This window comes from Microcaecilia unicolor, chromosome 3, assembly GCF_901765095.1.
Source record: "Microcaecilia unicolor chromosome 3, aMicUni1.1, whole genome shotgun sequence".
Lineage (NCBI taxonomy): Eukaryota > Metazoa > Chordata > Amphibia > Gymnophiona > Siphonopidae > Microcaecilia > Microcaecilia unicolor.
Window position 1 is genome coordinate 58,914,106 of NC_044033.1, and position 23,153 is coordinate 58,937,258.

A 23,153-nucleotide genomic window follows, 5' to 3' on the forward strand; every position below is an offset into this window, starting at 1 on the left:
CTCATCTCCATCCATGTGCATCTTCTTCTTTTCTCTTCCCTCCCCTCCATCCATGTCTAGCATTTCTCCCCTCCCCTGTATCCATATCCAGCAATAATTCTCTCTCCCCTTTCCTTCATCCAAGTCCAACATTTCTCCTGTCTCCCCTGTCCACCCCTCCATTCATCCATGTCCAGCGATTCTCCTCTGCCTCTTGTCCTCCCCTGCCATCCATGTCCAGCGATTCTCCTCTGCCCCCACAACCATCCTTCTCCCACTGCCTGCCTCCTGCGAGTCCATACCCCAGCATCAGCAAGTGCAGCGATTGAGAGGCTGCCGGCATCTGGGCCTTCCTTCTGCGAGTCCCGCCTACTTTGTTTAAACTTCCTGTTTCCACATAGGTGGGACTCGTTCCGACGCCGGCAGTCTCTCTTAATCGCTGCGTAGTCGCTAAAGAAAAGGAGGGTCACGGGGAAGAGGGGAGCAAAAAGAAGGGTGCAGGCCAGCTGCAAGGGAAAAAAAAGGTGCCGGTACACCCGTACTGGTGCGTACCAACAGGGGAAAAAGCTCTGCCAGTCGCAGAATACAAAACAATCAGATCAGACCGCACATGTTGATTCTTCATGGCAATCTCAACCCATAATCATAATCCCAAACTTTCACCCCCCCCCCCCCCCCCCTTCAGAAAAGCAACTACTTAGTTACAGGCTCAACAAGTAGCTATGAGCGCGTTGTGGTAAACAATCCCACAAGGGGGGGCCAAATTTGTTGAAAACTTTTCTAGGCCCTATGAGACCTCCGTCCAACATCCAATCTCTCCATCTTCATAAGATGAAAAAGTTCAATTCTCCAAGCAGTCACTGATGGGGCAGCAGCCTGTCTCCAGCACATCAAGATACACTTTCAAGCCAGAAAAAAGGCCTTGTGTAAAAGAAGATTAGGACTCGATCTGAAGCCCAGAGAGACTTAAGTTCGAGAACAATTGAATGTCCGCTCAGAGCGGCAGTCATCTACCCAAAATCATAGACAGATAAGCGAGTATTTGCAACCAAAAAGGTTTTTTAACAAAGAACAAGCCCAAAACATATGCATCAGCCTCGCAGGCACTCGAGCATGCCTGTCAGTCGAGCCAAATATGCTCGATGAGGAGAAATATACAGATGAAGCAGAAATTTAAACAGTTTTTGAACGGATACAGAATGGATAAGACACTTTAATTATTTCATGAGCAACCGAAGCTCATCACCTGTTATCCTCTCCTCAGAGTGAAAATCCATATTCCAAATGTCAGCCATAGCATCATAATCCCAAGGAGGTGCCAGGCTACGCTTGCTAAGCTGATAAAAGGATAAGCTTGCTCTGCTAGTACGAGTCAAAAGCAAACTCTCAGCGATCAAGTCCACAGCATCCTTGTTCAAGGTAGATATATCCAGCGAGTTCACATAATGATGTACTTGACAATAGGCTAACCAGTCAGCAGGGCGCAAACTGCCCTCCTCTTCTAACTGACATTAACAAAGAAGGCTAAAAGAGAATATGAAGAGAAACTTGCCATAGAGGCTAAAACTCAGTAATAGCTTTTTCAGGTACATCAGAAGCAGAAAGCCTGAGAGGGAATCAGTGGAACCGATAGATCACGAAGGAGCAAAAGGGGCACTCAAGGAGGACAAGGCCATAGCGGAGAAAGTGAATGAATTCTTTGCTTCTATCTTTACGGAAGAAGATGCAAGAGTTCTGCCTGTACCAAAAATGGTTTTCAAGGGTGGTGATGCGGATGAGCTGAAAGAAATCTCAGTGAACCTGGAAGATGTAGTGAGCCAAATTCACAAATTAAAGAGTAGTATATCACCTGGACCGGATGGCATACATCCAAGGGTACTCAAAGAACTCAAGCATGAAATTGCTGATCTTCTGTTACTAATATGTAACCCATCGTTAAAATCGTCTGTAGTACCTGAAGATCGGAGGGTGGCCAATGTGATGCTGATTTTTTAAAAAGGGGGGGTCTGGGGTGATCCGTGAAATTATAGACCAGTAAGCCTGACATCGGTGCCGGGCTTAATAGTGGAAACTATTATAAAGAATAAAATTATAGAATACATAGACAAGCATGATTTAATGGGACAGTGTCAGCATGGGTTCAGCCGAGGCAAGTCTTGCCTCACCAATTTGCTTCATTTCTTTGAAGACGTGGATAAAGGTGAGCTGGTTGATATAGAGGCATATTTTCAAAGCACTTAGCCTTCCAGAGTTCCATAGAAACCTATGGAACTTTGGGAGGCTAAGTACTTTGAAAATGAGCCCCATAGTGTATCTAGATTTTCAGAAATCTTTTGATAGTTTCTCATGAGAGACTCCTGAGAAAATTTTAAAAGTCATGGGACAGGAGGCAATGTTATGGTGTGGATTAGGATTTGGTTATTGGACAGAAACGGGTGAACAATGGAGTGCCGCAGGGATCTGTACTCGGACCGGTACTATTTAACATATTTATAAATGATATGGAAATTGGAACAACGAGTGAGGTGATATTTGCAGATGATACAAAACTATTCAAGTTTGTTAAACATGTGCGGACTGTGAAAAGTTGCAGGAAGAACTTAGGAAATTGGAAGACTGGGCATCAAAATGTCAGATGAAATCTAATGTGGACAAATGCAAGGTGATGCATATTGGAAAGAATAGTCCAAATCATAGTTACCTGGTGCTAGAGTCCACCTTGGGGGGGTCAGTGCTCAAGAAAAACATCTGGGTGGTGTTGTAAATAATAAGATGAAATCTCCTGCTCAGTGTGCGGCCAAAAAAAGCAAACAGGATGCTAGGAATTATTAGGAAAGGGATGGTGAATAAGACCGGAAATACTATAATGCCTTTGTATCGCTCCATGGTGTGACCACACATTGAGTACTGCTTTCAGTTCTGGTCGCTGTATCTCAAAAAAGATATAGCGGAATTAGAAAAGGTTCAAAGAAGAGCGACCAAAATGATAAAGGGGATGGAAATCCTCTCATATGAGGAAAGGCTAAAGAGGATAAGGCTGTTCAGCTTAGAAAAGAGATGGATGAGGGGAGATATGATCATGGTCTATAAAATCCTGAGTGGTGTAGAATGAGTAGAAGTAAATAGATTTTTTACTTGTTCCAAAAATACAAACACTAGGGGACACTCAAGGAAGTTACATGGAAAAACTTTTAAAAGAAAAAGACATATTTTTTCACTCAACGTATAGTTTACCTCTGGTACTCTTTGCCGGAGGATGTAGTAATGGTGGTTAGTGTATCTGGGTTTAAAAAAGGTTTGGACAAATTCCTGGATAAAAGTCTATAGTCTGCTATTGAGACAAACATGGGAAAGGAAGTGCTTGCCCTGGGATTGGTAGCATGGAGTGTTGCCACAATTTGGGTTTCTGCCAGGTACTTGTGACATGGGTTGGCCACTGTTGGAAACAGGATACCTGGCTAGATGGACCATTGGTCTGACCCAGTATGGCTATTATGTAGTTGTAATAGTTTTCCACACCTGGCACAATGTTTTTCCAATAAGGTCAATAACTGGTGAAAGTCAGTGCACATTTATTTTGCTTCCCTGTCTTTCAACACTATCAAAGGAACAGTGTACCACAGCAGCCTCTGCTTGAAAAGCCAAGCATACAATAGATGAGCAAAAATTGTAGCAAGAAAAGTTTCTTGCATTAAGAGAAGATTCCAAAGCACTGGGGGCCAGTTTTTTACTGGCATACCCGTGCAAATGTATGATAAGATATGTGGGTAACAAATATGTTTTCTCCGAGGACAAGCAGGCTGCTTGTTCTCACTGATGGGTGACGTCCTCGGCAGCCCCTCCAATTGGAATCTTCCTAGCAAAGTCCTTTGCTAGCTCTCGCGCGCCCGCGCGCACCGCGCATGCGCGGCCGTCTTCCCGCCCGAAACCGGCTTGAGCCGGCCAGTCTTCTTTCGTCCGCACTCGGTACGGCTGTGTTTTTTGTCGTGTCGAGCCCCGGAGAGTCGACCTCGCGCGTCCGTTTTATATTGACGTGTTTTTCTTCGGAAAAGTTCTGTAAATTTGTCGGGAAGTGCTCCGAAAACCCCCTTGGGTCTCGTTTTCCCTTCCCGTATTTCCAGTTTTTGCCCCGGTAAGTTTTCTTTCGTCGTCGGGGTAGGCCTTCTTTCGGCCTCGGTCGAGATTTTTCTCCCTTAGTTTTTGGTGCTCCAAATTAGTCATTTCGGATTTTGACTTCGCCGGCGCGATTTTTCCGCCCATGACATCGAAGCCTTCCAGCGGCTTCAAGAAGTGCACCCAGTGCGCCCGGGTAATCTCGCTCACTGATAGGCACTCTTCGTGTCTTCAGTGTCTGGGGGCCGAGCACCGTCCCCAGAACTGCAGTCTGTGTTCCCTGTTACAAAGGCGGACTCAAGTAGCGAGATTAGCCCAGTGGAACGTTTTGTTCTCGGGCTCTTCATCGGCATCGGCACCGGGGTCATCGTGTGCATCGACGTCGTCAGCGTCCAGACCTTCATCCTTGGCTGCCAGTGCATCGAGGCATCGGCCCTCTGCATCGGCGCCGAGACATCGGATAGCTGCATCGACGTCAGTGGTACCGGGACCTCGTCTCCTGATGTCGTCGGACGGTGGTGCATCGAGTGGACTGCAGGTGAGGGCTGTCCATTCCCCTGCTGGTGGCGGTGAGCCCTCGGGTGGGTCTCCTCCTACCCTGAGGGCTCCTGCGGTACAGCCCCCCCGGGATCGACCCTCTTCGGTCTCGGCCCCGAGGAAGCGACAGGTGGATTCTACGTCCTCCTCGTCGGTGCCGGGGAGCTCCGGTGACATGCTTCGGAAGAAGTCGAAGAAGCATCGACACCGGTCCCCTCCCCGTGTCGGCACCGAGAGCTCTGGGTCGCCGAGGGAGTCGGCACCCAGCAGGCATTGGCACCGAGAGGACCGCTCACCCTCTGTTCAGGAGGTGTCGATGCGCTCCACTCTGGACAGCCCGGAACAGCCTCCACGCCCGGAACAGGTTCTGACGTCGACGCCTGCATCGACCTCCATGCCTTTCTCTGCAGCCGCTCTGAACGAGAGCCTCCGGGCCGTTCTCCCAGAGATTCTGGGAGAGCTGTTGCGCCCTACCCCTCCGGTACCGGCGGTGCTTGCGCCTCTGGTACCGTCGAGCGTGGCGCCGGCTGGCCCATCGCTGCAGCCACCTCCCAGGAGGGCTCCCCGACTACGTCGGCGGAGGGAGCTTCGCCGATGCGGGCGAGGGAGTCTACCTCTCGACGCCCCCATCGTGGATGTGGCTCCACAGAGTCGAGCCGGGCGCGGTTGCAGACGCAGGTCCGTGAACTTGTGTCTGACACCGAGGGTGAGGCCTCGTGGGAAGAAGAAGAAGACCCCAGATATTTCTCTGACGAGGAGTCTGAGGGTCTTCCTTCTGATCCCACTCCCTCTCCTGAAAGACAGCTTTCTCCTCCCGAGAGTCTGTCTTTTGCTTCCTTTGTCCGGGAGATGTCTACGGCCATCCCCTTCCCGGTGGTTGTGGAGGACGAGCCCAGGGCTGAAATGTTTGAGCTCCTGGACTATCCTTCTCCACCTAAGGAAGCGTCCACTGTTCCCTTGCACCATGTCCTCAAAAAGACATTGCTTGCGAACTGGACCAAGCCACTAAGTAATCCCCACATCCCCAAGAAGATCGAGTCCCAGTACCGGATCCATGGGGACCCAGAGCTGATGCGCACCCAGTTGCCTCACGACTCTGGAGTTGTGGATCTGGCCCTAAAGAAGGCTAAGAGTTCTAGGGAGCATGCTTCGGCGCCCCCGGGCAAAGACTCTAGAACCTTAGACTCCTTTGGGAGGAAGGCCTACCATTCTTCTATGCTCGTGGCCAAGATTCAGTCTTACCAGCTCTACACGAGCATACACATGCGGAATAATGTGCGGCAGTTGGCGGGCTTGGTTGATGCTCTTCCCCCCGAGCAAGCCAAGCCTTTTCAGGAGGTGGTCAGGCAGCTGAAGGCGTGCAGAAAATTCCTGGCCAGAGGAGTGTATGACACTTTTGATGTTGCGTCCAGGGCCGCTTCTCAAGGTGTGGTGATGCGCAGGCTCTCATGGCTGCATGCCGCAGACCTGGAGAATAGACTCCAGCAGCGGATTGCGGACTCGCCTTGCCGTGCGGACAATATTTTTGGAGAGAAAGTCGAACAGGTGGTAGAGTCTCTCCACCAGCGGGACACCGCATTCGACAAGTTCTCCCGCCGGCAGCCTTCAGCTTCTACCTCTACAGGTAGACGATTTTTCGGGGGAAGGAAGACTGTTCCCTATACTTCTGGTAAGCGTAGGTACAATCCTCCTTCCCGACAGCCTGCGGCCCAGGCTAAGCCCCAGTGCGCTCGCTCTCGTCAGCAGCGTGCGACTCAGCAAGGCCCCGCGGCTCCCCAGCAAAAGCAAGGGGCGAGCTTTTGACTGGCTCCAGCAGAGCATAGCCGACATCCAAGTGTCAGTGCCGGGCGACCTGCCAGTCGGAGGGAGGTTAAAAGCTTTTCACCAAAGGTGGCCTCTCATAACCTCCGATCAGTGGGTTCTGCAAATAGTCCGGCAAGGATACACCCTCAATTTGGCCTCCAAACCTCCAAATTGTCCGCCGGGAGCTCAGTCTTACAGCTTCCAACACAAGCAGGTACTTGCAGAGGAACTCTCCGCCCTTCTCAGCGCCAATGCGGTCGAGCCCGTGCCATCCGGGCAAGAAGGGCTGGGATTCTATTCCAGGTACTTTCTTGTGGAAAAGAAAACAGGGGGGATGCGTCCCATCCTAGACCTAAGGGCCCTGAACAAATATCTCGTAAAAGAAAAGTTCAGGATGCTTTCCCTGGGCACCCTTCTCCCCATGATTCAGCAAAACGATTGGCTATGCTCTCTGGACTTGAAGGATGCCTACACACACATCCCGATACTGCCAGCTCACAGACAGTATCTGCGGTTTCAGTTGGGCACACGCCACTTCCAGTACTGTGTGCTACCCTTTGGGCTCGCCTCTGCGCCCAGGGTGTTCACAAAGTGCCTAGCTGTGGTAGCAGCGGCACTTCGCAGACTGGGGGTGCACGTGTTCCCATATCTCGACGATTGGCTGGTGAAGAACACATCCGAGGCAGGAGCCCTGCAGTCCATGCAGATGACTATTCGCCTCCTGGAGCTACTGGGGTTTGTGATAAATTATCCAAAGTCCCATCTTCTCCCAGTGCAGAAACTCGAATTCATAGGAGCTCTGCTGGATTCTCGGACGGCTCGCGCCTATCTCCCAGAGACGAGGGCCAACAACTTGTTGTCCCTCGTCTCGCGGGTGCGAGCGTCCCAGCAGATCACAGCTCGGCAGATGTTGAGATTGCTGGGCCACATGGCCTCCACAGTTCATGTGACTCCCATGGCCCGTCTTCACATGAGATCTGCTCAATGGACCCTAGCCTCCCAGTGGTATCAGGCTGCTGGGGGTCTAGAAGACGTGATCCACCTGTCCACGAGTTTTCTCGAATCCCTGTATTGGTAGACAATCTGGTCCAATTTGACTCTGGGACGTCCTTTCCAAATTCCTCAGCCACAAAAAGTGCTGACAACGGATGCGTCTCTCCTGGGATGGGGAGCTCATGTCGATGGGCTTCACACCCAAGGAAGCTGGTCCCTCCAAGAACGCGGTCTACAGATCAATCTCCTGGAGTTGCGAGCGATCTGGAACGCTCTGAAGGCTTTCAGAGATCGGCTGTCCCATCAAATTATCCAAATTCAGACAGACAACCAGGTTGCCATGTACTATGTCAACAAGCAGGGGGGCACCGGATCTCGCCCCCTGTGTCAGGAAGCCGTCAGCATGTGGCTCTGGGCTCGCCGTCTCGGCATGGTGCTCCAAGCCACATATCTGGCAGGCGTAAACAGTCTGGCCGACAGACTGAGCCGGATTATGCAACCTCACGAGTGGTCGCTCAACTCCAGAGTGGTGCGCCAGATCTTCCAAGCGTGGGGCACCCCCTTGGTGGATCTCTTCGCATCTCGAGTGAACCACAAAGTCCCTCAGTTCTGTTCCAGGCTTCAGGCCCCCGGCAGACTGGCATCGGATGCCTTCCTCCTGGATTGGGGGGAGGGCCTGCTGTATGCTTATCCTCCCATTCCTCTGGTGGGGAAGACTTTGTTGAAACTCAAGCAAGACCGAGGCACCATGATTCTGATTGCTCCTTTTTGGCCGCGTCAGATCTGGTTCCCTCTTCTTCTGGAGTTATCCTCCGGAGAACCGTGGAGATTGGAGTGTTTTCCGACCCTCATCACGCAGGTCGAAGGGGCTCTTCTGCATCCCAACCTCCGGTCCCTGGCTCTCACGGCCTGGATGTTGAGAGCGTAGACTTTGCCTCTTTGGGTCTGTCAGAGGGTGTCTCCCGCGTCTTGCTTGCTTCCAGGAAAGATTCCACTAAGAGGAGTTACTTCTTTCTGTGGAGGAGGTTTGCCGTCTGGTGTGACAGCAAGGCCCTAGCTCCTCGCTCTTGTCCTACACAGACCCTGCTTGAATACCTTCTGCACTTGTCTGAGTCTGGTCTCAAGACCAACTCTGTAAGAGTTCACCTTAGCGCAATCAGTGCATACCATTACCATGTGGAAGGTAAGCCGATCTCAGGACAGCCTTTAGTTGTTCGCTTCATGAGAGGTTTGCTGTTGTCAAAGCCCCCTGTCAAGCCTCCTACAGTGTCATGGGATCTCAATGTCGTTCTCACCCAGCTGATGAAACCTCCTTTTGAGCCACTGAATTCCTGCCATCTGAAGTACTTGACCTGGAAGGTCATTTTCTTGGTGGCAGTTACTTCAGCTCGTAGAGTCAGTGAGCTTCAGGCCCTGGTAGCCCAGGCCCCTTACACCAAATTTCATCATAACAGAGTAGTCCTCCGCACTCACCCTAAGTTCTTGCCAAAGGTTGTGTCGGAGTTCCATCTGAACCAGTCAATTGTCTTGCCAACTTTCTTTCCCCGTCCTCATTCCTGCCCTGCTGAACGTCAGCTGCACACATTGGACTGCAAGAGAGCATTGGCCTTCTACCTGGAGCGGACACAGCCCCACAGACAGTCCGCCCAATTGTTTGTTTCTTTTGATCCCAACAGGAGGGGAGTGGCTGTAGGGAAACGCACCATATCCAATTGGCTAGCAGATTGCATTTCCTTCACTTACGCCCAGGCGGGGCTGGCTCTTGAGGGTCATGTCACGGCTCATAATGTCAGAGCCATGGCTGCGTCGGTAGCCCACTTGAAGTCAGCCTCCATTGAAGAAATTTGCAAAGCTGCGACGTGGTCATCTGTCCACACATTCACATCTCATTACTGCCTGCAGCAGGACACCCGACGCGACAGTCGGTTCGGGCAGTCAGTTCTTCAGAACCTGTTTGGGCTTTAGGATCCAACTCCACCCCCCGAGGGCCCTGTTTGTTCTGTTCCAGGCTGCACTCTCAGTTAGTTGGTAAATTTTTTAGGTCAATCTCAGTTATGTCCTCGCCGTTGCGAGGCCCAATTGACCATGGTTGTTGTTTTGAGTGAGCCTGGGGGCTAGGGATACCCCATCAGTGAGAACAAGCAGCCAGCTTGTCCTCGGAGAAAGCGAATGCTACATACCTGTAGAAGGTATTCTCCGAGGACAGCAGGCTGATTGTTCTCCCAAACCCGCCCGCCTCCCCTTTGGAGTTGTGTCTTCCCTTGAAGTGTATTGTCTTGCTACATACTGGACTGGCCGGCTCAAGCCGGTTTCGGGCGGGAAGACGGCCGCGCATGCGCGGTGCGCGCGAGAGCTAGCAAAGGACTTTGCTAGGAAGATTCCGATTGGAGGGGCTGCCGAGGACGTCACCCATCAGTGAGAACAATCAGCCTGCTGTCCTCGGAGAATACCTTCTACAGGTATGTAGCATTCGCTTTCTATGAACCAGATCAGCTGAAAAGCTTTATTGCTTTAAAGAAAATTACCAAATGACTTTCGGGACTAGTGTTGAGTAAAGTAATTGTAAAATAGCCCGTGGTTTGGGTCCAGGCCTTATTGCCTATTATGAACTGATATGATATATGTTCTCCTCAACTTTACTGAGCTCCCCCTCTAAATTAGTGGTCTAAGAAAAGAGGAATATTTATTTTAGACTATTTTTTTGTTATTTCAGATATCTCTGTGTTTTTTGTACAAGATATATCTTGTGAATAAGGTTTGAAATATTATAAATATATAAATAAAAAAAATTGTAGCAAGAGTGGTGCCAGTTGTCTATTCAAGGCCTCCTCACAGTGTTGAAACAACCAGAAAAAAAGTTCCAAGCAGAACGATCATCCTGACTAACAAGCACAGAAAAAGATTTTTGCCAGTTTCATCTGTCACATGTATTATTTCTGCACTAATTTACATCTCTCTCTTGAGTTGTGTCCCATATTTGCGCTGAAGGTGGTCATACCGCCTGAAATCCCCCTTAATAATCACAGGCCTGAATGGTACCAGCAGTTTCTATAATACATACATACCTCCTGTTTTTCACAGTGGAGCAATTTCATCTAACACCTCATACAGTGTAGATGTCCAAGTATTAGCCTCATCTTCCAAAGACAGAGGCAAAATTATCTGGAAAACTGAATTAACAGTATCAGATTTAAAGGGTCACTTCCCCTCAGATAACACAAGTAAACCTCCACCCAAATACTGTCTAATTGTGGAGTCCTTTATTCCTCGTACCTTATGATCTGTCCAAGACCATGAATGGCAACTAACATCCCTAATAAAGAACTTAGCAAATAAATTAGAAAAAACCTCATATCTAGAATTTGACTTCCAACATGGGTCGACTCATGAACCCATTGAATAAGGTCTAAATCTCATAAAGGTGAAGAAAAGGCCATACCCCAAAATTCCACGATATCATCCATCTGATTATTAGTGTCTTCCCAAAAAAATTAGAAAATGAGTGAATTCTGCAGTTGTTTGCAAGTCAGAATCCCAGCCCATATTAGTAAGATTTAGGTGGACAATGAGAGACACTTCTATATAGGAGCAATCTGCCTTATATAAAATAGCTGGGCCAAATTTGCAGTGCCAGAGAATAATTCCATAGGAACACCCTGTATCAATCTCATCCTCCTTGACAGACACCGCCGCTTGTGCAAAAATGTGTCACTATTTTAGTAACTGTCAGTACTGTCCAGATATTCTGGCAGTTCCAGGATTCCCTGGAACCACAAGTTGCATCTGCGGCTCCTGTTCTCGACATTTATCTTGTTCCAGATTTTGTTGGGCTAGGTCTTGATATTTGTGCTCCAGATCGCTAATCTGCCTGGAGCACTCCTCCATGAGGTTTACCAGCTCCTCCATGTGGGTGCCCAACTCCTGAATATCTGCTCGGAGTTCCATGCCCAACCTGGCAATCTTTTCGAGTTGCTGCCACATCCGCTTTCAGCTCCTCGAACCATCCACAGAGTTTGTCGAGTGCACTTTGCAGGAGACTTGCCAGTAACCATTTTCTCGAAGACTCCGCTCTGTCTGGGCCGCGGCCATATTCCCTTCATCATTCTATGGTTGAGTTCCACCTTAGTAGGCAAATTCTTGCAGATCTGTAAGGTTGGGGGGGGGGGGGTTCTCTTACTGGTCATGGTGTGATTCTGCTTTCTAGTCGTTTACTCTGATCTAAATTATTTTGCTAGATGATGGATGCTGATTTTTCCCAAGTGAGTGAGGAGCCCCGGAGTTGAGCCTCCATTTGGCCTGATGACACATCACTTCCATATTTTAACTCTGCGACTTGATCCTCTCCACTGACAATCTGCAAAATCATGAGAATTGTTCAAAAAATGGTACACCAGTGGAATAGACAATATTTGTATTAAGTCTTCTACAATGTTCATTTAAGCAAATTGTGGTAGTCTGGGTTGTATAGCCAACTTATCCCTCAACAAGGACAAAAAAATAATGTACACTATGAAAGAGAAATCACTAGTATGTTTTTCCATCTTTAAAGTATATCTAGCTGGATCCACTGATTTACAGGATACACCAGGACCATCAGTTGCAAGTAGAATGTGTATGTTTATTGTAGCTTCCTGTTGAGGCTGCAAAACTAATTTGCTGATATTTTTACCACAAGAGCATGCTATGATAGGGTTTCTTGAAATCTAGCATGAACCTGCAAAATGGGCCACAAAGTTTGGATCCATTTTACCATTTTAGAAGAGTCCACAAAAATCAGTAAGGCACATGTTAGGCAGTTAGTTGGTTCTCTGTGATATGTAAAGAGTAGCTTCCTCTGGGCAAACCTTGCCCTCAAGTATGCCTGATGGACAAATACTTCAGGATATCCTCCTTTAGAAATCATATTTCTGCAGTATTGCCTACGTCTTTGCCCCATCCTTAGCCACCTTTAAATCTAGACTGAAAGCCCACCTCTTTAACATTGCTTTTGACTCGTAACCACTTGTAACCTCCTCTCCTCCTTCCTGTACACATTAATTGATTTGATTTGCTTACTTTATTTTTTGTCTATTAGATTGTAAGCTCTTTGAGCAGGGACTGTCTTTCTTCTATGTTTGTGGATCGCTGCATACGCCTTGTAGCGCTATAGAAATGCTAAATAGTAGTAGTAGTAATATTTGGAAAAACGAAATTCGAAAGCGCCAAACCCCTACGAGAAAAACTGCACTGGCTCCCAATCAAAGAACGCATTGCGTTCAAAATCTGCACCCTAGTTCACAAAATCATTTACGGAGAAGCCGCGGGATACATGACAGGCCTCATAGACCTTCCAACCAGAAACACATCAAGATCAGCACGAACATACCTAAATCTCCATCACCCAAGCTGCAAAGGACTCAAATACAAATCAACCTATGCATCCAGCTTCTCCTATATAAGCACACAACTATGAAACGCATTACCAAAAGCCGTGAAAACAACATACACCTGAAATTCCGGAAATTACTAAAAACTAACTTGTTCAAAAAGGCATACCCTTACGATCCAACTTAAATGCCTTAACCCAGCAACACAACAAAACCAGTGCTCATACTGGACAACTCTTCTTCTTACAATTCCCCAATGTGTCTGTCACACATGAACTTTACCACACCTCATTTTGTATTTGTTATAACCGGTATTGGCGATCGCCTCTACGGTACTATGTAAGCCACATTGAGCCTGCAAATAGGTAAGAAAATGTGGGATACAAATGTAACAAACAAATTATTTGTAGCTTTAGCTTTAATCTTAAAATGTTCCAAAGTAGAACACATTTGCCTTAGATGTAAGAACTAATTGGAAGAGGTTTCTTAAGATAGAACGGATGATGACTCTGAAACCATAAAAAAAAAAAATATTCCCGTCTACATCCTTCTGATTATAATGAGGTCTACAAAAAATTGCTTTCTGTATATATTCTTATATCCAAAAAGTCAATCCTTGTAATCCAGTTTGCTGTCCATCAGTGGTTCCCAAGGAATATGACAGTTTGAACAATATTGTGACAAATCTAGGTGTATAGAGTTAGTGGAGACTTGGGATGTGCATCTGTTTTCAAACATGGTAAAGTATGATGAATGAGGGTATTTTCAGTTTGTATGCCTTCTTAAACAAACTGCTTAGCATGAAACTGGAATTGACCAAATTTTCAAACTTAGTTCATTTTTGGGTGTGAATTGCACCCCTTGATTATGGGGATAGGGAGGAGAGAACAGCCAAACTGGGGCCGTTTTGGGAGGGGGAGAAGACAGATACATAAGTCACTTAACCAATCACATTGAAACTTTTTGATAACCAGCCAAACAAGCTTTCCATAGCATCCCACAGATCAATCCAGAGATGTGGGTTATGTTCCTCTAACTTCGTCTCTAGCAGTCCAGTCTAGCAGCTTTCTGGATATCGAGCATGCTCCCTTCAGACCTACCCAGCCTCTGAGTTTTCAGCTTGCCTCCATCTTGGGCTTCTGGGTATTCCTAGGTGTCTGCAGGCCAAGACTCGCACTTTCGCTCTGTTGGTCCTTCACCATATTTGGAGACCACGCTTTGCTCTTTCTCTGGGAGTCTGTGGAGGTTGAATCGGGTGCTAATTACTGCTGCTGAGCAGGGCTTCATATAGGGCTGTTGGGCCACGCTCTGTTTCTGTTTATCAACTCTTGGTTCACCTCTGTAGAGCGACTCTGGACTCCTCGCTGGCGGCTGATTCCCCCCTCTGTCTGGGGTGATGAGTCCTATTCCACTTCTCGGTTCAAGCCTTGTAAGTGCATTGGTGACTATCCCCTGTTCACTGGCTATGGGAGTACATTCCGCCTATGGTTGTAAAATGCTCAAATTTTCGTGCATTGCTCTGTGTCTCTGTTGAGCCTTGTCAGCCAACAGATCAATCCAGAGGCCCACCCTTTCTTGTTGTCCGGAACATGGATGTGTGTGTGAATTTCCTTTCAGGTCCGGATTTACTTTGCTGCGGAGGTTCATGGATGGGTTTTGTGGTCATGGCGTCTATGAATGAATGTTACTGACAGCCGACTGCCTTCCTTGCCCCACAAGGCTGCTGATTCTCTACTTGTTCATGCCTGAGGCAGGAGTTTGATTTCTAGTTTGACTTCTAGTGTCTTTACTGTTTTGGTATCAATAATACTAAATGTGAGGCTGCTGCACTGTACCCTTTATGGCAGAGCTCTGGCGTTCTGTCTTATCTCCACCTGCTGGTAGATTGACATAACCCACTCGTCACTGGATTGATCTGTTGGAACTAATGGAAAGAAAATTATCAGGTAAGGACTAATTTTACCTTGTCCTACTGTTTCTTGCCTAAATCCTGTGGCTGATCAGCTACTCACTAGGAAAGTGAAAAGGCATGTTATCATAGCACCATTTTCTGTCCTGCACTGAGACAGGAAAATAAAGATATATATATATATAGATATATAGATACATGAATATAGTGCTCTGAGCCATCTGCCTAGCTAGACAGCACTTGGATATGTCTCAGAGATATAGGGAAGTGTGGGGTATGTTTTTAAATTTCTCACACTCTGGCTTCAAAGGCAGGAGAGACTGCATAGGGAAAATAAACCCATACTGAATACAGACAGGGCACATAGGCAACCAGCCAATGATCTGCTAGTACTTTCTAAAGCGCTATCAGGCATATACAATGCTGTACACACACTGTTTAATAGAGCTTATAATCTAGTCTGATAGAATAGGAAGGAGTGGATAGTGGCAGGAACAGAGACAGAAAGTCAATTGATTCTCTCAAGAGATCTAGGGCTATAAGGATGGCCTCCAATCTCCAGAAGTCCTGCCAAGTTGAAGAGAGATTTCTTTAAAGAGGAGAATACTAAAAGCTGTAAATTATAGGGCAGCTATGAAAGATCAGTTCCCATCTCCAAAAAAGGGCAACAGAAGGCAGTGCAAGGTAGCAGGTAAAGACAACAGAGCAGGGTAGGACATGGTATGCCTCCTATCCTGCTGAGAAGAGTGTATTGATCACCTTTAGAAGAAGCATTCCGATCTTTTTGTCCAGAATTTCCAATTAAAAAAAAAACAAACAAGCCATAAGAGATTGAGTCATAGCTTTGGAGGGTTTGGAAAATGTACTTGTGAGTATTCAAAGTGGTGAGGAGGAAGAAAGTGATACTGCTGGGGTCATGAACACCCATCAGGTAGAACAGGCAATGGAAAGAGTAAAGGATGCCTTTGGCCTTTCATCATCTTTGCCTTCAGCCCCAGTTCCAGCAACAGCACTCAGCCCCCAAGGAAATGGAGAAGGGATCTTGTAAAATATCTTAAAAGTGCTTGAGGAGCCATGTAATACAGAATGCAGTGCCGTAGTGAGGGTGCCTGACACCCGGGGCGGGTCGCCGCTGCGCGCACCCCCCCCCCCCCCCCGAAATGCACCCTTACCTTGTAAGGGGGGGGCAGGCGGGAGGGCCGATCCGCCCCCAGTGCACGTCACTGGGAGCTGCGTCGGCTCTGCTGCTTCCCTGCTTTCTCTGTCCCGGAACAGGAAGTAACCTGTTCCGGGGCAGAAAGAGCAAGGAACCAGCGAGCCAACACCCCCCAGCGGCGTGCACCCGGGGCGGACCGCCCCCCCCCCCCCCCCCCCCCCCTTCCTACGCCACTGACAGAATGCATGTACTGTCAGAAGGCATTAGTAGAAGAAAGCTAATGGCCATCTTTTGAACATTCTGTAAATAATGGCACGTGCCAGACCACCTTTTTGAGTAAGTTCAAAAGAGAGTGTGATGATACGCTTGGGATACCATCCTGTACTACCATCCAGTTGCAGAAAAGCTACAGAAAATTCTGTTTTCCAAGCTGAGCCCCCACTCTCTTCCCCCATTGAGGTGGTAGGCAAGTAGTCCTAATGCCTGTGTAAGCAAGTCACTGTGGAGGAGATGGGGTGGTGTTTGGTATCACTGTTCCTGGGCAGGCAGCATCAAAGTTGGTGATATGGCACATCAAGGAAATAATTACCTTGGATGGCCAGCTTCTGCAAATCATTGGGATCTACGAAATGTAGTACCCTTGTTGAACCCAGGTTCTCAATTAACCAAGTGCCCTCCAGGACAGCTTTTGGTAGGTGGGTAAACTCAGCCTGTATAATCAGTACAGTGCCCAAAAGCATTCACAGGACAGTGATGGTGTGTCTTTTCCAGTATCCAATGACTTACACATTTGCTGCACCTAGTAGTAAGATTCCATGGGCTCCGTGGGGATGAGCTGGACGGATTCCCCTCCCCCACTTGTGTGGGGATGAGCTGGGTTAATTCCCCTCCCCCGTTTCAGCGGTGGTGAGCTGGGCAGAGTGTCCCTTCGTGGGTGTAATTCTCTAAGTGCTGAGTCCTGCGGATGGAGCTTGGATATCGACATACTGAGGAGTTTCCGGCAGCACATGACCACATATAGGGAGGCAAAAGGATTGCTCTCTATCTCCACCTGCTGGTAGATGGACACAACCCACCAGTCTATGGATTGATCAGCTATGATTAATGGAAAGAAAATTATCAGGTATGATACATAATTTTACCTTGTCCACTGATAGGTTAGCAGACAATGAGCAGTTCTCTTGTCACATGTCATTAGAGATTAGTTTTGGGGCATCAAGACTGGATCATCGAAGTCCTGAAGCTCTTCAAGGTTACCACATTGGAACTAAGTTGAAGGGTTACCTTGTGTGTTGTCATTTTGCTATTGATGATTCTGGAGGTGATATGTTCAGGAGCAAGAGAGATTTGTCATCGGAGAAGTTAATGTTGGTGAATTCCTTGAGTGTACAAGTGGAAAAATTTGAAATGAGGATGTTCACATGCCAATCATCCTGTGTGACCCACAAGTGAAAAGGAGCATTACAAAATACTGCTGTACTTGATTTACATCTTTGATAGCTTTTGGCATGCAGACTGTGTTTTAAGAAATTTTAAAAATCTAAAAATAAATGCACTGATGTACTGGAGTGATAAGTTGGTGATTCAGGTAGAGGAAAGGGAGTGCCAGAGGCAGAGGCCAGTGAGAATGCAGCAGGGGAAACAGTAGGAACACCATCAAGTGATACTTGCACTAACTATCCTGTCAACTGCCACATTCACTCCCACCTTATCCACAAGGGAAATCTTGAACATCGATGCTGATTATGACCTACTGAAACCCTATAGCCAAATGCTTGGTGTTTAGTGAATGAGGTTTTATTCCCCTAACATCCAATTTTTTTTTTTATCCTCATTGCCCTGGGTCTTTCTAACCAGTGATAGTGCTGTTATGCCTTATCTTTGTGCCACTTGCTCCTCTGGCGGTGACTTGGAATTTTCATGCTACTTTTGGTGCTCTTTGCTCTTCGTTGTTTCCATGGGGTGTAATGCTACTTTTGATGTCATGGTGTGTTATTGCCTCTGGAGAAGGTGCCTGCCAGTGAATTTTAAGAAACTTTAAATGCGTGGAAAACCCACTGTTAGAGTGCAAAATTGTATTTCCCATTTAATAGATCAAATGACCAGGGCCGTGCCTAGGGTCTCTGGTGCCCCCCTGCAGACTATCAGTTGGCACCCTCCCCCCCCCCCCCCCCCCTGTGAAAATGATCGCTCACCACTTGCCACACTGACAGGAATTGTCAGCAATATTCTTGGAAACAAATTGCTATACATTGCAAAATAAGATAGCAGATGTAAATTCTCAAAGTGGACATATTCCAAACACTAAAATGAAAATAAAATGATTTGTTTTCTACCTTTGTTGTCTGGTGACTTTCTTTTTCTGATCATGCTGGCCCAGTATCTGATTCTGCTGCTATCTGTCCTCTTAACTCCATATCCAGGGCTTCCTTTCCATTTATTTCTTTCCTTTCCTCCTTTCTTCTTCATTTGTGGTCCTCAGCTGCCTATTTTCTTCATCCATGTGCAGTTTTTCTCCTCTTTTCCTTTTCCTTCATTTCATCTCCTTCATCTCTCTTCCCTCCCCTCTATGTCCAGCAATTTCTCCTCTCTCCCTGAGCCCTGCCCCCCGCCATTCATCCCTATCCAGCAATTCCCCTCTCTCCCTGAGCCCTGGTCGCCCATCCATGCTCCTCTGTCCCCTGCCCCCTCCATTCATCCCTATCCAGCAATTCCCCTCTCTCCCTGAGCCCTGCCCTGCAATCTATATCCATCCATGCCCATCTGTCCCCTGCCCCCTCCATTCATCCCTATCCAGCAATTCCCCTCTCTCCCTGAGCCCTGCCCTCCCATCCATGCTCCTCTGTCCCCTGCCTCCTCCATTCATCCCTATCCAGCAATTCCCCTCTCTCCCTTCCATGAACCCTGCCCTCGCATCCATGCTTCTCTCTCCCCTGCCCTCCCGCTCCCATATCCCAACTGCCCGCCCTCTTCCCCCCCCCCCCCCCCAACATCCCTTTCCTTTTTTTTTTTCTTTTAAATTTACCTCCGTCCGGCAGCGCAGGCGCAGCATCAGTGAAGGAGGCGGCGCTCGCGACGTGTCTGTCTAGCCTTCCCTTCGCTCAGTGTCCCGCCTTCTTCTGACATCATTTCCTTGATGTCAGAAGAAGGCGGAACACTGAGCGAAGGGAAGGCTAGACACGTCGGGAGTGCTGTCTCCTTCACTGACGCTGCGCTGCTGGATGGAGGTAAATTTAAAAGGAGAAAAAAAAGGAAAGGGATCTTGCGGGAGAGAAGAGGGCGGGCAGTTGGGCAATGGGAGCGGGAGGGCGAGGTAAGCATGGTGCGGCGGCGCCCCCCTGCCGTGCTTACCCCGCTTACCGTGTTGGCATGGCCTTCAAATGACCAAACCTACCAGAAAGCATATGCCATGCTTACCCCTAGTGGAGATATAGCCTAGCATCTGTTGTGGTATAATTGCTGCCAAGGATGCTTCCAAGTATTGACTTGGGGTGTTAAGGACTGAAAAGTGGATATGTTTCGGGTTTATTAGGTACATATCTGGGCTCCCGTAAGTAAGTAGGGCTGCATTTCAATTAAAATTTTAATCATGATTAAAGGTATGTTGCAGTTCTTTCCCACTGCAGCTCCTTGTGACTCTGGGCAAGTCACTTAACCCTCCGTTGCCCAGAGTTGCAAAGAGCTGCAGTGTGTGTGTGTGTGGGGGGGGGGGGGGGTATAGCATACCTTTTAACTACACAATTAACCCCATGATTGTAAATAATTGCAATTGCAAATTTTAATCAAAATGCAGCCCGAAATAAATTAAAGCATAAAAATTCATGAAAAGACATACAAAATACAAATTGACAAATTAAAGAATCTAAAACAGCATGTAGAATAGCAGTAAACAACATTACAGTTTTCACAACCCACTTCAGAAATGCATCCCTAATAAAAAGTGCTTTACACTACTGGATATCAATCCACCTCAAGCGATCAAAGTTTTTTACTATTGTGTATTGACTATTGCAGAATATGCTTGCTTTGATGTAGATCTCTAATTATATCTGTCATGTAACATTCTGCTATTGAAAGGATGCAGTTATCGGTGTTCATTTTGAGTCACTTGAGAGAGGTCTTGTAATGATTGTAATCAAGATTTTGTGCTTTATTCTTCTTGTACAGGACACGCATCAACTAAAGTTGCTTAAGACATTAGATGGTCATGCATATGGTGTTTCTTATCTTGCCTGGAGTCCAGATGACAATTATCTTGTTGCTTGTGGGCCTGATGACTGCTCTGAGCTCTGGCTTTGGAATGTACAAGTAAGCAATATCCAGCAGCAGTATATTGACACATTACCTGCAGAAAAATTTAGCAGACGAGGGTTTTGTGTGTGTGTGTGTCTTGTTATAAGGGATGCTTCCTCATTTCAATAGGTTTTAATTAGATATAGCATCACTGCAGTGTTGCTAGTTCAGCTAGGTTGAAGTGAAGTGAAACAAAAAATTGTATAATGCAGTCTGCCCTTCAGAAGTATAAATTGACTTAACTGTTGGCAAATTTGAAGTTCCTTCCCTTGGTGTTTGCTGGCATGCCCTTCCTCACTCCTCTCCAGTGAGTGGTCTCCAACACGCGGCCCCGCAGTCCATTTTTTCAGCTGTCATGTCCAGTGACCCCCATCGCTACTGCAAGTAGAGAAAAGGCCCCATGAAGCTCTGTTGGGTCGCATGTGCCTGTATGGCATATTGATGCACATGCAAATACCTGTTCATTTGCCTCTCCCAGTACCTTCACATGAGTGTTGATGTGACAAGTAGTCGCACACAACCCAGCAGATCTTCGCGGGGCCTTTTCTCTCTAACTGTAGTAGTGCAAAACCTCCCAATGGTGCACCTGTGCTCCAGCTCGGCCCCGAATGGCCGCATCCATCAGGTAAGCGAACATTGCTTTCTGTTTTGGTGTATGAAGTAGTAAGCATGAAGATTTGAAAATGCTATCATCAGTGAAACAAATAATGTGCCCTTGGGAGCACCTCTATCAACTTAACTGCAAGTTTTATCATGTCATGTTTTTTACCCACATAATTCACTTTGAAAACAGTGGTCTCCTGAAGGACTGACTCTCACTCCAGTTTGCTCTTTCATACAATCCTCTGGTTGTCTTCCACTGAGCACTTTGAGGAAACCCAGTGTAAATAGGTGCTTAGATTTGTAAGACCCTCCCAGTCCATTCTTTTTCTTTTATAGCCACTTGGAGACCACTGCCTTCTGTGGCGATGGTCTTTTGTAATGGGAGCAGTGACAGGAGGAGTGAAGGGGGGGGGGGGGGGGGTCATAGGAGTAAATGTGTGCTTGTGTGTTTTAAACCATGAATCATGGACACACAAACCCTGTCTTTATTCTTGACCAGAATTCCTGCAGTATCTTCTCTTCTGGAGCTGTTCATATTTCTATTAATACAATAATTTGGGGGGGATTGAGTTCTGAGTACTGCCATACATGTTTTCCTCTTTTCCTAGTTTAGACCCACCACCTTTATCTTTTTTTTTTATTATTTTTTTGTGGGAGGCTTGATTCAGCTTGATGGTTTGCTTCTGTTCTTAGACCTTCCAATTCAATTAAGACCTGACCTGGGATCTGGTACCATAAGCTTTCATTTGCAACTGTCTTGGGATATTTTTCTTCTTTGTTATATCCTCTTCCAGCTCACCTAGCTCTGTCTTTGGCTGAGGTCATAAACTAGGACTCCTTGTGGATCTCTGCAATCATGGGCCTTACATTCAGTTACTGGGTGTGTCTATCGTGTGCTAACTGGGGCTCCCATCCTTTAGGGGTTGTAATATGGTCTTGTGCAGCATCCCCAGCAAACACAAGAACAACTCAGTTTCTCTGCATGGCAGTGTACTGTATGTGTTCCCATTGATAAAACAATGAGAAAAAAAAAAGGATGTATAAGTGGCCAATATACTTGTATTGATTTCTCTCCCACTGCTGGTCACAGGGCCCTAATGAATTGAGAGCCCTCTGTTTTGTTTTTTTATATATATCTGTTTCTCTTTTTAAAAAAAATTTTATTTTTTGCAGTAAGAAATGCTGGGATCCTTGGAATTGAGAGGTTCAAATTTTGTGTGTGTATATATCTACCTATATTTTTTTTATTTTGTGTTGACTTTTGTATTTGTTACCTTCTGTTCACTTTGTCTGTTGATCTTCCAGTTCTGGAAATGTTTGGATAGCAATCTACATGGATGAAGTAGAAAAAGCTTTTAAATTTTAGTTCTAAGGAGCAGAATAGTAGCCTAATGGTTAAAACATCAGGTTGGGAACCAGGGAAATCTGGTTTAAATTCCACCACCACTCATTTTACTAAGCTGTGCTAAAAAGTGGCTGGCGCAGTTTGTAGTGTGTGGGTTTATGGCACGCTGCGACCACATTTGTATTTTGTCCTGTAATGCCATGCACTGATTTCCCCATTAGCATGTGGCCATTCCTTAGCATCCCTCCAGACCGGCCCAGGATTGGACTGATGGGTTGTGCACGCCTTCCAGCAGGTTGGGAGACTGAGAAAAAAACTCTGACTCTAGCGAGCCAGTAGGAGCCCTGGTCATGTGACCCTAGCCTCAGTATTTTCTCAGTCTCCCAGCAGGTAGGAAGTGAGCCCTTTAGTCTCTCTTTGTTATCTTCAAAACTTTTTATTTTGTCTGTTCTGAAATGTGGTGTTTATTTTAGTCTGTGCCAGAGGAATTCTTTGGAGGCTTGTTAGCATTTATCTTTTGCCTCAGGGGTGTTATACTCGGGTGACCCGGGTCCCTCCCCCTTCTTTCCTCCCCATCTCCCTGCTAAAGATCACAGTTTTCAGGGAAGGGCCCCCTTTTGGCAAGCAAAGGGGCTGTTGCCTTTGGGAGAGGCAACCAGTTTAAAGTTTAAAAAAAAAAAAAAAGGGGGTCAGAGCTAAGCAGAGCTTCCCCATAGACTTAACGAGCACACAGCTCTGGTGTCTGTTTCTGTGGTATCTGTTTCAGTATCTGCAGCAGTGATTTAAAAAAAAAAAAAAAAAAAAAGAGACAGGAATGGAAAGAAAGACTCGGAGAATTTTAGTTGCTCTTCAGGAGTCTTTTAAGATCTCTCTTCGCGGGTGTGTAGTTGGCTAATCGCTAAATTTTGTTATTTGTTTTTGGCGTGAACCGTTCCGGCGCGTGCACGCGCGTCTCCGCGATGTCGGAGAAATTGAAGCGCTGCGCTGTCTGTCAGCGGCGGGGGGTTTCATCCACCGGTTCTTGTAAATATTGTTCCTCTTCGACTTCGGGTCCGC

The 23,153-nt window shown here is 47.0% G+C and overlaps 1 protein-coding gene across 1 annotated transcript in view; it reads left to right on the plus strand.

Annotated features, from left to right (window-relative positions):
- Window positions 1-23,153, plus strand: part of WDR26 (WD repeat domain 26) — a 252,395-nt gene that overhangs the window by 105,981 nt on the left and 123,261 nt on the right. The window contains exon 8 of the mRNA XM_030195962.1: window positions 20,024-20,164. Within this exon, the coding sequence (XP_030051822.1) occupies window positions 20,024-20,164 (141 nt within the window). The remainder of the gene's footprint in view (window positions 1-20,023; window positions 20,165-23,153) is intronic.